Consider the following 15,252-nt stretch of genomic DNA (forward strand, 5'->3'; position numbering starts at 1 on the left):
AGCAGCCTTTAACCTTACCATCTCGGTGTTGCATTCTTACAGTACAAGTACTAAGCTTTAGATTTGAGGTGAAAGACAAGGTAGAAGGTCACTGCAGCATAAAGCAATGCAGGAGGTGGTGGTGGGAGCAGGAAGTAGTCTTGTTGGTAAAAGAAAGGTCATGGAAAAAAGCGCTAAGGATAGAAGCAGCTTTAAAAATGGTATTTCACACTCTACAGCCATCGGTTCACAATTAGTTAAATACAAAGCTCTACTTGTGTATTTAACAGAAATACTTCGGTTGCCATTTGCTATAACAGGAGTTAATACATACATCTACAAGCTGGGAAGAGGTGAGCAGCTGGAACAAGGGGTTTGCAATTCAAGAGCAAGTGTTCTGTTTCTGTGGTGGCTGTCAACACACACGTGGATCAACAGCTGTGTTGAAGAGGTGACTTCTCTGAGTCCAGGGTTGCTCCTTGCCCAGGACCAAGCTGGGTGATGTTCAGTGTCCCCTCCCTTGCCTACCCCAGGTGCTGTGGCTCCTGGGGACACAGGACCTGCCGGCCAGGAGCAGCACCAGCAGACATGGAGGAACAGCAGAGCCAGATGGAGCCGCAGCATCAACCCTTACTGAGAAGATGGCCTGAACACACTGCAGGGACACTCCATGCTGCAGCTTCTTTGAAGGTCAGAGAGACCTAAAACCAGGGAACACTTCAGCTGCTGATCAAGCTGGGATTTATTTGCCACCACAGCCCAATGCTCCTCTCCATCTTTTTGCAGGGTTCAAAGGATGATCTTACTTTTTTAGGAAGGTAGGTATCCTCCTTTTGTCCGGTATCCACAACTCTGCATTCAGAGGTACTTCCATAACTCGGAGCGATAGCATTTCAGGGCTTGATATTCAATGTATCTGATGTAACACCATTGGGGTATTGTAAAAGACCCGTAAACAGGAAAATTCAATTGCACTTTTTGCCCCCTTCCAGCCAGTAGTGGGATTTGAGGAAGTGTTGCTGACTTGTGTCATCACACCGAACTAACATCAGCCCTAGTTATACCAGAACAGGGGGAAGGCAAGATTAGGACATTCAAAAATAGCTTTTTATCCTAATCAATAGGGTAAAGGCAAAACTGCTGAACACTTGCCTGCAGCCAGACAAATACCACAAGGAAAAGTAACATCCCTTCCATTAAAGCATCATGTAACACCTCAGGATTACAGGACAGAAAAGAGGAACTGGTGATGCAGCTGCATCCAAACTTGAAAATAAACCCAATAATGGACACTATTCTGGGGGCTGGGTCTTCAGTTAGCACAGCAGAGTATTTAGGCACTAGTTAGATATGCAAGAAGTATTTCAAACCTTACTGTATTAAATATCCACACAAATATAGGAAAGATTTGACTGGGTTCTACTTCTGTCCCTTTATTAGGTCAAAAACTGAATGCAAGTGTGCCATAATAAGCCAATGTCCTGCAGCTTATTACACACCAAATCCCAAATACAGAAAATAAATGATAATCCTGTCTACTTCCATTAAAAGGTAATTTTTAGAGTTAAATTTCCAGACTTGCACAAAACAGGCAGAAAACTGCATACAGTTTCTCCAAGAACAGCAGTTTCATGTCAAAGGTGGGACCACATGCCAGCCAGGCCTGCTGTACCAAAAAGCTCTGCTGCTGGCACTGAACTGGTGACCGCCTCTCTCCATCCCCCACTACCTTTGAAAATCTGTGACGAGATACAGAAGAATCAGCTCTATGAGGGAGTAACAGTGAATTAAAGGACTGTAACAGGTACCCAGAGCTCAGCACGAGTGGATCAGGCAAGGCTGTTCAATTGCAGTTGTTTGTTCTCATCTGCAGTTGTCCTCCTGGCCTGACCAAAGCAGAACCACTGCCTGTGGAGCTCCTCTGTGGCCACCCCACTTGGACCAGCGTCCTCCTCTCTCTCATCTTTAAGCACGTGCAGCACCTCAAGCTCCTTTTCCCACCCCACCTCACCTTCCTTTTGGTCTTCTCCCACCCAGCCCACTACAGAGGACTCCAAAATGCAGATGAGAGGAACTACAATAGCACAGCAAGTGTAAACAGTTAGTAGGCCTGCCACATCTTTATTGCTACAGGTTTGGCAAAGGGGCAGTCTCCATCCTTAGGTGGAGTTTGAGGCAAAAGGATAACGGTTAAGATAAAAAGTGATAAACAGCAAAAATTAGGAAAAGCAGTCAAATATTTCAGGGCTCTCAGAAAAACCTGGATCTGGAAGATACTGAGAAACTAATCTTGCACTGGAAGGGTGGCTTGCCCCTGACCCTGAAGTAGTACTGTGCAGTGTGTGATGGTCCCTTCTGACCTACTGGCATGATTAGTCATTCTCCTGCCCTGCGAAGGCTACTACACACAGCTACCGCGACCGGTGGTGCAGTTCACAGAAGTCTCACGACTAGGGCGGGTCATTCCTTGTGCAGTGTTTGATGGAGGTGAAGGTAAAGTGGTTTCTTGGTCAACAGCTGCAGTTTCTTCCTTTTAAAGTCAGTGGGTTTTTTGTACCTGTAACCACAAGAAAGTGAGTTAAATCTGGCTGCGAGGGGAGATGAAAAGTGCCTCCTGTACAGATCTTATTACCTTAATCTTTTAAATACATCTGACAAGACTCACTGGAAGCTACAATAGTGAGCAGCTTAAAAGGAGACACTCAAAACCACTCTTTTCTCCAGATTCTTCTTTTAACAAACCAAAGATTTCTGTTTTCAAACGAAGCCCTCCTGCTTGCACAGCCTGAGCACCCAGAACTGCAAACTTCCCCCACACACTCAAGCCCTTCGGCCACACAGCAAGGGCAGGATGCACATCACAGCCATGTAACTGCATCATCTATTGGTTTGTGTACCCAACAGTGCTTTGAAATGTTCATAACATTCAGCTACAGAGCAGTGTCCCAAGTCTCAAATCAGATTTCCTCTACAGCAGTTCTGTACCAAAAGACTGTGCGAGTTGATTTTCTTTACCTACAGCTGACTGATGCTCAAGTTAAGGTCAAAATGAAAGTGTGCCATGCAGAATTTGTTAACTTCATCGAAAATGTAGCTACAAACACCAGCATTTTATTTGGAAAAAGTCTAGCTTGAGAAGGGCCTCCAGCCACTTTATTTGCCTAAAAACATTTTATCTTCCCTTCTTTATTAAAAGCAGAATATTCCTTATGGAAGTCCATCTAACGACTCCAAGAATGCAACGAGCCACACATTGTAACTGAGGTCTAGGTCATTTCCTCTGTCATTGGCATCTATAATCACAAATCACTTACAGTTCTATAACAATTGCCCCAGGTTTAATTTCATCCATCTCCATGAAAGCAAAGCACTTGGTGCTGGTAAACCTTTTCTTAGGCTTGTAGTGTTTGAATTCAAAGAAAATAGCTGCACCTAGAGAGAAAAATGGTTTAACAGAGAAGTTAGCAATTAGGGCCATTAGCTTGCCATTAAGATGCTCTACATACACTGGAGGGAATTATGTCCAGTACTTGTGTTATTTATTCAAAAGCTGTACCATGTTCTTAGAAGGCTCACAAGAGCTTCTGCTCTTCACTCAATGACTCATATCCAGGTAACAGTATTTCCAATGGCTAAGAAGGTGATAAGGCAGCTCAAGTATCTGGAGTAAAGCAGACTGCTGCATTTATCTTTCTTCATTCCTCCCCTGTCTGCAAGTCATCACAGTGACCAACTTGCAAGAAACAGGATGCAAAGGTCTATTTTTATCCTTGTCTGGATCTAGAGCCCTGCAGCAGCAGCTCAGGCACAGCCTGGTTATTAGATCAGGAGCAGGCTGCTGTCTGTCTATGCCTGCAAAGCTCCTGGACCCTGTGCCTGATCTCCGATGCCACATACCTTTTGTTAGTCTTTCAATGTGTTTCTGAATCTCGATGTCCACGTTAAAATGGACATACATGTCCTCCTTCCTCACAGCCACAGGAGTGTCTTGCACAGGAGTCAGATCTATCCCATTCAAATCTGCAGGAAAGAAACAGCGTGAGAATGGCAGAAGCTTCTTCAACTTCAAGCTACTGCTTTAAAACATTTATAAATCACTCCTAATGCTGCCACAAAAAGTTCATGCCCATCTGGATTTTCTCGCTAAGCTCAGGAAAGGGGCAATCCTGCTCCTTCAGCAAGTGAGTTTTCTTTTGGACTGCAACATGAAAACAAGTAAAGTTCTGATAATATCTAAGATGAAAGCTTGGAATTATTCCTCTTTTCATTTTTAAAAGCACATTTCTTTCTGCACCAGAAAGCTAGAACAGATAAGCACCAAAGGCTGCCCTGCACACAGGATCTGCAGGCACAGCTCAGACACGATGTGCACACCCAGCAGAGCTGCCTGGACTCAACATGCAGAACTCCTCTTGGTTTCTGTACTGTCAGAGGCATGCTGGGGCCACGGCTGGACTCCACCGACGGCCACAGGTTGTATTGTGTGGGCACAGCCACCACAGATAACATTGTTTTTCAAGAAGCCTCCATTGTTTACACAAGTACATTTGTCCTCTTACTCCTTCTCTCGCCAGTGATCCCTTTCCCCCAGGTGGAGCAAAGCTGCTAATGACAAGGCCAAGCCTCCTAAGTACAGAACACGTGCAGTGTGCTTGGGGTACAAGCTGGGGCCATGGAGCACCACTGATGCACTTTGTCCCAGGAGTAGGCTGGGACCACCAGTGTGGCATCAGGAACAGACCTCTCCCCAGGCCTGTAGAGGAGCAGCCTGGTATAGAATGAAGGAAAACAGTTACTAAGTGCCCTCAGACTCCTGATAGGAAGAAAAGACTTTTCAGAGTTACTCTTCCTCACCAAAAATCTCAAAAAATAAAGTATAAAAAGTCACCAGTCTTAATGGCAGCCATCATTTATAGGAGGTTGCAAATAGAGCACCACAAGTTAACAGAAAGACTTGTTGGGAAAGTAAGCCTGGCAATACAGTCTGCCTTAGCTCCAGAAAGGAGAGCAAGCACCAGTTTTAACGACATGTAATAAGTTAAGACAGACAAACACTCCAGCAGCAAGGAACACCGAATGCTTGTGTTACAAGTTCTGATGAGTTCCAGGATACAATGCTAAAGCCCTGTCAGGGGGCTGGTACTTTCCTGTTGGCCAAGAGAAACTCAGCATGGAAGAATTACATTTGATTAAACCCACGCCCATGTAGCCATCCCCACCACTGAAGTCGCCCATCCCTCGGCTCTCTGGCATACAAGAGGCAAAGCAAGATCCACAAGTGACTAGAGAAATGGAGCCCAAAGAACAGTTACAAAACCTAAACGCAATGCAGCAAACCTTAGGCAATGCAGCATAAACAAAGAAATATTGCATGTTTCCAAGGCAGAAAACACAAGACGGCAGTTGTATCTTCTGGGGGAGAAGTAAGAGTCATGCTTCATCTTCCACCCCAACCAGGTGAATTCCTCAAAGGTCCAGGGAGAATCAGAGAAAACAGGATTACATCTTTCTATCTGTGTATTTGGGTAGGTAATACTTGAGAACACCACTGGGATTCACGAGACATCCAATACCGTGTGACCCTTGCTTCTGCCAAAGAGCTTGTTTGCTGGAGGAAGCACTTGATCACACATCTAACAAGTATTTTATCCTGACATTTGGTATTCAGTAGCACGCTGAAAGAGGACACGTACAAGGTCACTATGGCAGCTGAAAATAGCAAGAGGCTGTTGGCTCAGCTACAGATTTCTATATGATAAGCAAAAAAATCATATACCTTAAAAGACTACAGATAAGCAGAAGTCAAGCAGGGCAGGGTATGGAAAGCAGTTCTGACTACAGGGGCTTCCTGCTAAGAGAAGAGGCAGATGATCTCACTAGAAAGAGCCTGAATCCCAACAATCTCAGCCTCAAGCAAAAGCTGTCATGTGAAAGAGTGAGAAATCCTAATGTTGTCTATCATGGACTGACAGAGAGGTTCTTTCTCACTCTTGTCAGTCGAGGAGGCTCTCAGAGGGGGAGGCTCTTAGCCCACCAGGCTTTGGCTGAAATATTCCACTGCCAAGGCTAAAGCAAATGTTATACGTTATCTCACTTGCAAGCTTTGCTTCATACCCATTCCTCTAAACCTTAAGCCTTGGTAAGATGATTTTTGTTTTACTAAAAATTAGTTCAATACCAGAGCAAAAATGGAGTCAGTGGGCTGTGGTTCCAGAAAGCCCAGTATTTGGTTGGGGAGTACAAGCAGTCCAAACAGATCTCTGCTTAATAGTCAGCTGAAGAAGCTGGAATAGAGGAGTACAGTGCTTCTGTCACTGGTGAAGAGTCACTGATGCTCAGCTCCCTGCACAGTGAATGCACACCAGAGCGCACAGCTTAATGTGTTTGCTGCAGGGATTCACCTCCCAGGATCTCTCAACTACAGAATGTCTCCTCTCTTGATTAAAGCAGAAGCCTTAAGCCCACAACAGGAAATGCAAGTACCAGGGAGTATTTCTCCCAGCAGGTTGAAAAATCAATACAGCTTTTAGAAAACACACTCCCTCCAAAGCAGAAATGAGGAGCAAGAAACAGAAATCATTACCCTTCACACTGACAGTGATGTAAGGATCAATACACTGCCCAGCATCTTTCAGACCGATTTTCTCTATGTTTATGGTGAGTAATGTCATCCCGGGTTCAGATGGCAATCTGGGTAATAAAGTACCTGCAAAGAGCAAAGTAGTAGTAGTGTTATTAATTATTAACCCTTTGTGTCATCTTACAGCAGAGGCTTTGCTTATCCCACCAGCTCTCATGGAAGAGGCTGTGCTCTGTAGGAGGTTCAAAGCCCAAGGATTCATATCCCAAGAGTACACAGTACTACAGGAAAGTCTGTACAGCTTTTGACAGGTTTTGAAGCCCACACCAAAACCAACAAAACAGAACTGCCACAAGTCAAATGAATTCACAACAACTTAATGCATAAGAACAGAGAGTAGCTTTGTTTCAAGTGTTCTTTCCTGCTCTCACGCAGAATAACTCATTCATGGAGCTCACTTCATGTAGTTTCAAGGATTAAATTGGGAAGGCTGGATTCAATCTACAGTTGCAGGAAGTTCAGACACTTAATCAGGAGTCCCACCCCACTGAACATAGCTTGGTTTAGCCTGGGAGAGTAAGGAGGAAAATGGCATTGCTGCAAATCCCATTGGACAGAAGGGAACCAGAACAGAAATTCTTAATTACTCAAGTTCTCCTGTCCTCTACTTAAAGAAAAATGAGGAATAAAGAGCATTTGCACCTCCTGAGTTCCCTTCTGCCTTAAGGAAGGTGCTCCCAGCTCTGCATCAGGAACATTTAGTATCAACGCTTCGTGATCAGCATAAATCATCCACACAGCACTGAGGAAGAGTGTGGAGCTGGCAAGAAAGCCAAACTGTTCATTAAAAGCCATCAGATTGTCATCAACAATGGAGTGGGTTTTTTCATGCTGCTTTTAATGACAACTGGCAAGCTTCAGGCCTCTGTCCAGTATGAGATGAATAAGCACCAAGTCAGAAAATGCTTAGACTCAAAAGTGAGTTTGATTTAAAGCTTTGGTTTTCTAATTACAAAATAAACGTTATTCCAAGGCTTGAGAATCAAAGTAATAGTTTCCTTTGACAAGTCCAATATGGGTTTTTCTTGGTATTTTTTTTCCCCTCTTGATCTGCTTGACGAACTGAAGCAGCAAGGAGTTTCTGTCCTGTATGAGAGACTGGCTTTGCAAGAGGGGACCGTGTATTCTGCACTTGGAAGTAGAGCCACAACTTCAGCAAGATTTTGTGAGCATTCCTACATCCAGTCCCTCCTTCAGGATCACCAGCAAGGCTTGAATTCACACCTATGATGTAGTACATGTCTGTATTCCCTATCTTGGCTGCTAGCAGGCTCACAACCTCCAAGCTACTGCAACTGCAGACACACCACAACATATCATGGCAGAATTTGACCCACCATTCTGAAGTAATGAGACAGGCTTCTGACTGTAGAATGAGAAATGTTAGAAGGGAAACTTACTAGAGAGCACTCACTTCTGCAAAGCAGCATCCACACTCCAGTTAACCCTGCTGTCTCTCTTGACCAGATATTCAAAGACAGAGTTGTTCTTATTTCAATCTAAATGAAGGTAGAAGCAAACCTGTCCTTGTAGGCACAAAACTCTCTGCTCTGCCATCTTTCTGTTGTCTCCTAAAAGCAGTATGCCCCCAAGAGCGAAGAACAACTGTACCCTTCAGTTTTCCTATCCATCACTTCAAAGGACTAAGTGATGGGATATTTAGCAGAGAAATCATTTGAAAGATGCATCAGACTGGCATCTATTATAAAAAACAGTGGCAGAAGTTATTCTGTTCTTGAAAAATGCTTTCCAGAATGTGTGAAATTGCAGAGTTGCAACAAACAGAAAAGTCCAGCTCACTTCCAGCTGGTAAGGGAACAGAAGGACAGATGGTCTCCAAGGAACACAGTTTCCTCTCTGCCTCAGCAGGAGGAGCACCCAAGCCAGCAACAGACCAAGGACTGTAGCCTGCCTCATGTGAGCCACAACCACCCAAGCAGGTCTTTTGCTGAAGCTTCTGTAGTCACTCCACAGAGGAGCCACCGGCTGATAGTAACTCCCTATGACATAACTGTGCTAGGGCTGGGCAACACACTGCCAGGCTGCCACCACAGCCTGGGCCCACTCACCTTCAGCAGGCTCACACTGAGGCTTTCATGAGCAAACTGCCAACCACCTCAGACAAAACCACAGGGCATCACTGCCAGTGGGGAAAGGGAGCATCTACAAGCGAAGTGAGTGACCTCCTATGAGTGCATTTCAGATACACAAAGGTGAGCTGAGCCAACAGCCACCAACGTAGGCTGAGTTCAGTCTCTCCCTTCCCAAAGGCCGATTCACAGAAAGGGGAAAAAGTGACAAGTCTCCTGCTGGATTCACAAATGGAAATGGTTCACAGAAGGATCCACTGCCGGCACAGCACTGGAATAAAGAAGTATATATCCAGGAGAAAGGCAGGAAACCTTTGCTGTTAGAGGCAACAAGCCATTGGTCAGTTCAGGTCTGCACAGCTCAGATGTCTAACTACAGAAGTACTCTTTGTGTCAGATTTCCCATAAAATGTGTGTTCCACTAAAGAAAATCTAGCTACACCTACCTTTGGCTACACTGCAAGTCAGGCTGTCTTTATGAGCAGAGTAGAACTTCTAGAGAGCTATGAAAGGTGGCTCAATGAACATGACCATCCCTCTTTCTGGTACACACAGCAAACGCAAATCAACACCTAGATGCCAACACCATAGATGTACTAGGAATGTTACTAAGGATTGTATCTTGAGGGTTGAAACTAAGAGCTGAATGAAGAACACTACAGCTACATAAATATGATCACAGAAATAACTGTATATACTAAAAGGTTTTCATACCTTCGTTGGCTCCTGGGTTAGATGAATGGTGCAATGTGATAACGATGAAGCCATGCATGTAGAAGACAAGACCATGATCAGTTAGACAATAGTTATGCACTATGGATTAAAGGCATATAGAAGCAAAGAGTGAACATAGTTCTATCAATTCAACATGGAAAGGCCACTTGACTCATAAGGCTCACCCTAGAGAGCTGCAAACTGCTTTTGTTTAACCCTTATAACCCAGAGAAAGAGCAACAGACCAACCTCCAGTAAGGTAAGGAAATACCACATTCATTTACACTCAGTGGGAAAATGAGATCTGTGTTCAAGTAGTACAAGACCTCCTTACAGTTTGAATTATTGTAGCTATGGGGAAATCTACCTTAATGTAAAAAAACAACAACAGAAAAGTTAGATTTGCAGCCTATTAAGTAGATGACAATGTAAAATATCAGTAAGTTCTGGCACTGCTCTCACTTTCCCTTAAAAGCATGGTCTTACTGAGGAATAATTCTGTAAGAAAGTAAATGCCCCAAACTTCTCCTCTTTCTGATTTAGCTACCACTTGGAAAAACGATGTGACTATAAATTCAATCTATCATCAACTTAGAGCCTTTCTTAAGCACACACATTCCATGTCCACTATATACATACAGCTCTGAGTGGCACAGAGGTAACTGTTGACACTATGGTAACAATCACAGCCTTCACCACTATACCAAGAGCTACTCAAGGTCTCTCTGCTGTACTTTGGATACACAGAATCCATTTTCATAAATGGATTTATCATGGTGAATAACAAGGATTTAAATAGTAAATGTCAGCAAAAAAATATCACAATATATTACAGCCTACTTGTGAATTTAGCATAAACAACTGTAGGCTGTGCAACCGTAGGCTGTGCATCCCTACATCAGTACAGCCTGCAGGGATCTTATTCTATAGCATGCTTTGGCTCAGATCCAAGGACAAAAACATGCTTTCTCCAGGCATAAGTAATGCAGCATTCTTCCAATCCAGCTCTTTCAAGTATAATTCCAGTACTAGTTTCCCTACTTGTTGTCTCCTTCCTGAAATACAAAGTTTGCTAACCTGCTCTGAAACTAGAAACTTGTTTCTCTGCAAAGAAACTACACCAACCAAAAGAACCTTGTTGAAACATCCCACTCCTTTAACTGGTAAACTGTCAAAAGCTGAAGTTACAGGAAGACCTTCGGGATCTGTAGGTATACCCAGTTCCATGAGTGCTTTCACACTGGCAAGAGCTTCAGCTATCAAAATCAAAGCTCTTTTATCTTCTCAGAGCTTGGCTTTAGTCTAAACCATTGTCTCACCAGAGGATGCAATAGAAATAACCAGCAACACCTTATCACTTCTCTAGCAGAATGTGATACTCCTTGCAGAAGAAACAGTGCCACAATTTACATTTGAACGCATCTGAAACACTTAATGTGGCACAGTTAAGAAAGTGCATAGAATTAGGATACTGGGTTTGAACAGGAATTAAAGCTAATTATTTGAGGTAGATGGTACCACCCTCACAGGTTATCCATACCTCTGTTCTGCAGTAAGATATTATTTGCTGAGCCACCTCTGTGGTTCTCTAATACAGCATCAGAGTTTACATTAGCCTGCTGCTCCTCACCCAAACTTTGCAAATCACAGGTGGAGAAACAGGCTTCTCAGAGACACAACTTACACATGCTACATAGGCTGGCATGGCAAGGCTAGTGCCCCTACCTGGAACTCTAGCAGGAAAAGAGTCTGGAGACCCTGCTCCAGCTCCTCCTTCCTCATCATCCTCCTCAAACTCCAAGTGTTCCTCTTCTCCAGGTGCTAAAATCTTCCTGGAAAACATGAGAAAGAAGGATGAGACCAAAGATCATTCATCATCTGGCTTTCAACTCACAGCTCAGTATCTGAATATAGAGCAGGGCCAACATGCTTTAATGTCATTTCATACTTATTAACCTGTACCCACAGCCTCAGAGAGAGAATGCAGGAGCTCAGCCCAATAGAAAGCACAGAGTCTAAACCCAAGAGACAATACAGAGAGAGGTAGGAATGTGCCACATCCTGATTTTACCAAAAACATAGGTGTGATTTTTGGTGGTACCCAGACAGACACAATTCAAAAGTACTTTTATTAACCAGATCACCCAAAGCAGTGCAGCAAGTAGGTGGCTCTGGGAATTGCAGTGTTTCAGGTGTACACTAGGTCCCAGGCTACGCTCCCATTCAGACACATATCTGTACATGAAGTGACCCAGTTCCCTCTTACCTGAGTGGGACAGGCTGAACATCAAAGGGGAACTCCTTATTGTAAGTGAGGATATTCTTTAAGACTGCAAAGAGGGGGGAAAAAATAAGAATCCAAACCCATAAACAAGCATTAATTCTACTGCTCTGCACAGCTACGTCCATTCTCACAGCATCTTCACACAAGTAGTATTGGCATTTAAAAACATATTCAGATCATACAAAACCCCACCATCTGCCATTGTAAATACCAGTACAGTCCTGACCAGAGCTGTGCTACAGTAACATTCAGACAGGCTAATGGCGACTCCAGCACATAATCACCACCACACTTAAACAAGATGACCAAAAGAAGCATGGAAAAACTGTAATGTAATGGTAGCAATCTTTGGTGGTTGTTGAAGCGAGGGTGGTGGTGCTGTAGGCAAGGAACATAGGCTTGGATTTGTGGAGTCCAACTGTGCTGGTAAGAAATTTCCTACTCTTTCATGAATGGGGTTTAAAAGGAGGCTTGTCAGTGGGGATTTTGGTCTGGTTTTACTTTTTGGTCTGCCCTCAGATTTTTGTAGATTGGCAAAATTCAGAAGAGACACAGTGCAATATCTGAGCATCAAGCTCCAGAGACACCCATTATAGTCTCCAGCACCCAGTGGAGCATGACTTTGCCATTTGTATTGGAAACTTACTCAAGTTTTAGCAACTGGGACTCAAGCTGTTATTTCCAAGAGATGAGTAAAGGCAAAACTTGTAAAAGCACGTGAAAGAAATCAGCAGTTCATGACAGCACGAGGACCTACACATTTACCTGCAGGGAGAGGCACTCTCCTACCAGAGAAGGAATATCCCAGACTGGGCAGGGGCAGAGCAGGTAGAAAACTGAGTCCTCTCACTGAGCTTTGCAATGAGCCCTCTCAGAGCACAGAAAATCTCCCCTTCGGACTAGTGAGTGAGAACAAACAATGTTAAAACTACACAAATACCCAGAGGTACTTAAATACCAGTTATGCTGAAGCAGCCACTGCCCCTCTGTACACTGTGCTTCTGCACACTGTGGTTCAGGCAGTGTAGGAGAGCTCCTGCCTGTCTTGCTAAGCACAGTAATTTACCAGACACCATCTGCATGCTACAATGGATAAATAATCCCTCCAGGAAACTATAAAGAATCCAGAAAGTCTTTCCAGCCTTTGCTCATTCTGATTTTGTTTCTGATTTCTATACCACTACCTGAGAGGTACTGCCTGATTCCAGCTGGACACAACACCTGAACACACAGAAAGCTTTAAGCTCCCTTCAGTCAGAGAGGTGACAGACAAAACTGATGCCAAATCTCTTTCTCTCTCTAAAGACTTCTGCTCTGAGGAACTGGTACTGCAGATCTCAACATGGTGGCCAAGAATCACAGCCACTTCCCAACAGAAAAGCAGCCGACTAATAGCAGCCAGTCACCTTCCAGCACAGCTGAGGTCCAGGGAAAGAAGGGGATTTTTATTACTCAGAATTCCCCAGCTCTTGGAAAGCTGCATCAGAGCAGAGACAGAAAGTGAAACCCAGGCAGCGAAATCTCAGTAAAGTGAGATCTCTTCCAGATCACAGGCGCGATATACAGAAGCAATAGAAATCACAGTAGTTCTCCTCCCATCTTCCAAAGGTCGGTAAGCACTACGTTCCTCTCTTCCCAGCAAACAGACTCTCTCTCCACGTGAATGAGCCGCCACCGAGTAAAACCTTCCAGTAATACATTTCAGCCATCACTAGAGGGCATAAAATACTCCACTGAGCGCAGGAAAGAGGAAAAGTTTTTACAGCACCTAAATTCTTGCTGCTGCTGCCCGGAGGCATTGCTGAGCATCCACCCTCTTGCCACGGAGCCAAGCCCTGCACACGGGCCTTGGTACCCGCCCTGCCCACGGGAGCTGCTGCTTTCGGGCATCTCTTGGGCTTGGTAATGGAGGGGATGCTCGGAAACGCTTCTGGAAACACCATCCAGAATCTCCTGCCTTTTGCCACAGAAAGCTGTGGATCATGTTATTAAAGGGGCTTTGGCTCTGTGTCATCACCAATAGCAAATCATTTTGCCAAGTTGTTATACAGTGATTTACTAAAGTGCTGCTTTAAAAATCAACATGGTAAGAAGTGGATCTACAGCACTCAGCCTGGTGAAATGCTTGTTTAAAGTCACTAAGGAAAAGCAAAGCAATAAAAAAGCAACGTAACAATCTTCCTTTGAGAAAAGGAAAATCTTCTGCATGTATCACAGGGGAGAGTTTCAGCTGGTTTAAATAAAAATAACCAGATTACAGAAAAAAAACCATTAGATTACAGAGAACAGGAATCTCCCTTCCAATGCTGTGTAAGACACCCAAGTGTTAAGAGGTTGGTTTGGGCTTTTTTGCCTTTTGTTTTAAAACCACACATCACTTCTGGGAGAAAGAGCACTTCCCCTCTGTTCTGCTGCTGAGAACGTGATTCAAGGAGTTCTCCATGTGTGTAACCAGGGGGCAGATCCCAGCACTGTGGCCTCCAGTTATGTTGCTTTTCCAACAGGAATCTAGTTCAAATACTGCTCTGCAGGCTCTTCAGCCTGTTCTTTAGCAGCCGTGGACAACATCACATTGATTTTATCAGCTCCTGAAAGATGTTAACTGAAATTATCAACACCAGTACATGCTAACTCAAGACCACTGTCCACTTACAGTTTTAGTGACAGCCTAAATGATACCTGTATATCTTGATTTATTCTTTCTTAAATAGACAAAACAAAGTAAGTCAGATACAGGCTCCCCAGTACAACTGTCCTTGGTCAGAATAAACATTACTGAGCAACAACTAAAAACATTGGTGTTATCAGCTCTGTTCCCAGGCTGAAAGTCAAAAACACAGCACTGCACCAGCTACTAAGAAGGAGAAAAATGACTGATGGGGGGGGAGTGAGAGAGGAGCTGCATGGTTCTGGGTTGCCAGCCAGGCTTAAACCATGACAACAACCCAGTATCTGTTTCTCTTATAACACAGATACACTGAGTTTGAAACTAGTACCTTAGTGCCTAGAGTTATCCACACAAACACAGGCCCATGGCACGTCCCAGCCTACCCATCTGTAACAACACTGGTATAAGCTTTCACAACAGGATTTCCGGGATCCAGAGTTAGCCATGATTTCACACAGTGTAGTCTCAAAAGAACTGTTTGCATGTACAGACCCTCCTATATTCTATTCTAGCACACAAGATTCAGTGACAAATCCTATAAACAAACAGAACTACCCAACTGCTTCACGTTCCAAGCAGTGTGAAATGCAACTTAATAGGAAAAGTTAGAACTTGACAACACAAGATATATAAAACTAAGGGCTGTGGTTGTTACACCACCACCCAAACCAAATTTCTGAGCATTTTGACAGCTTCAGGCACAAAAGTAATTAAAACAAGCCAAATTGTCTGAATAGCTGTTTTCGTTCCACCCTAACAGAATGGTCTGCCCTATCAAAGGAATCACTTCTTTGCATTGCCAACCCAGATTTATTTTTAAGCTTTTTCTACTGGAACACAAGAGCAAATTGACAACACACAAATGAAAACACTTCAC

The 15,252-nt window shown here is 43.9% G+C and overlaps 1 protein-coding gene across 2 annotated transcripts in view; it reads right to left on the bottom strand.

The window, feature by feature from the left end:
* Positions 1–1,392: 1,392 nt before the first annotated feature.
* AIDA (axin interactor, dorsalization associated) overlaps positions 1,393–15,252 on the bottom strand; it is a 28,558-nt gene continuing 14,698 nt past the window's right edge. The window contains exons 5-10 of one of the 2 annotated variants that reach the window (XM_057398788.1): positions 11,690–11,753; positions 11,149–11,255; positions 6,563–6,685; positions 3,877–3,999; positions 3,294–3,411; positions 1,393–2,536 (exon numbers count right to left, since the gene is read on the bottom strand). In XM_057398788.1, the coding sequence (XP_057254771.1) occupies positions 2,440–2,536; positions 3,294–3,411; positions 3,877–3,999; positions 6,563–6,685; positions 11,149–11,255; positions 11,690–11,753 (632 nt within the window). In that variant the 3' untranslated portion in view covers positions 1,393–2,439. The remainder of the gene's footprint in view (positions 2,537–3,293; positions 3,412–3,876; positions 4,000–6,562; positions 6,686–11,148; positions 11,256–11,689; positions 11,754–15,252) is intronic. The other variant, XM_057398790.1, reaches the window with a different exon arrangement.

Source organism: Pezoporus wallicus, unplaced genomic scaffold, assembly GCF_028554395.1.
Source record: "Pezoporus wallicus isolate ANWC-B61680 ecotype Strahan unplaced genomic scaffold, APGP_CSIRO_Pwel_v1 contig_5231, whole genome shotgun sequence".
Lineage (NCBI taxonomy): Eukaryota > Metazoa > Chordata > Aves > Psittaciformes > Psittacidae > Pezoporus > Pezoporus wallicus.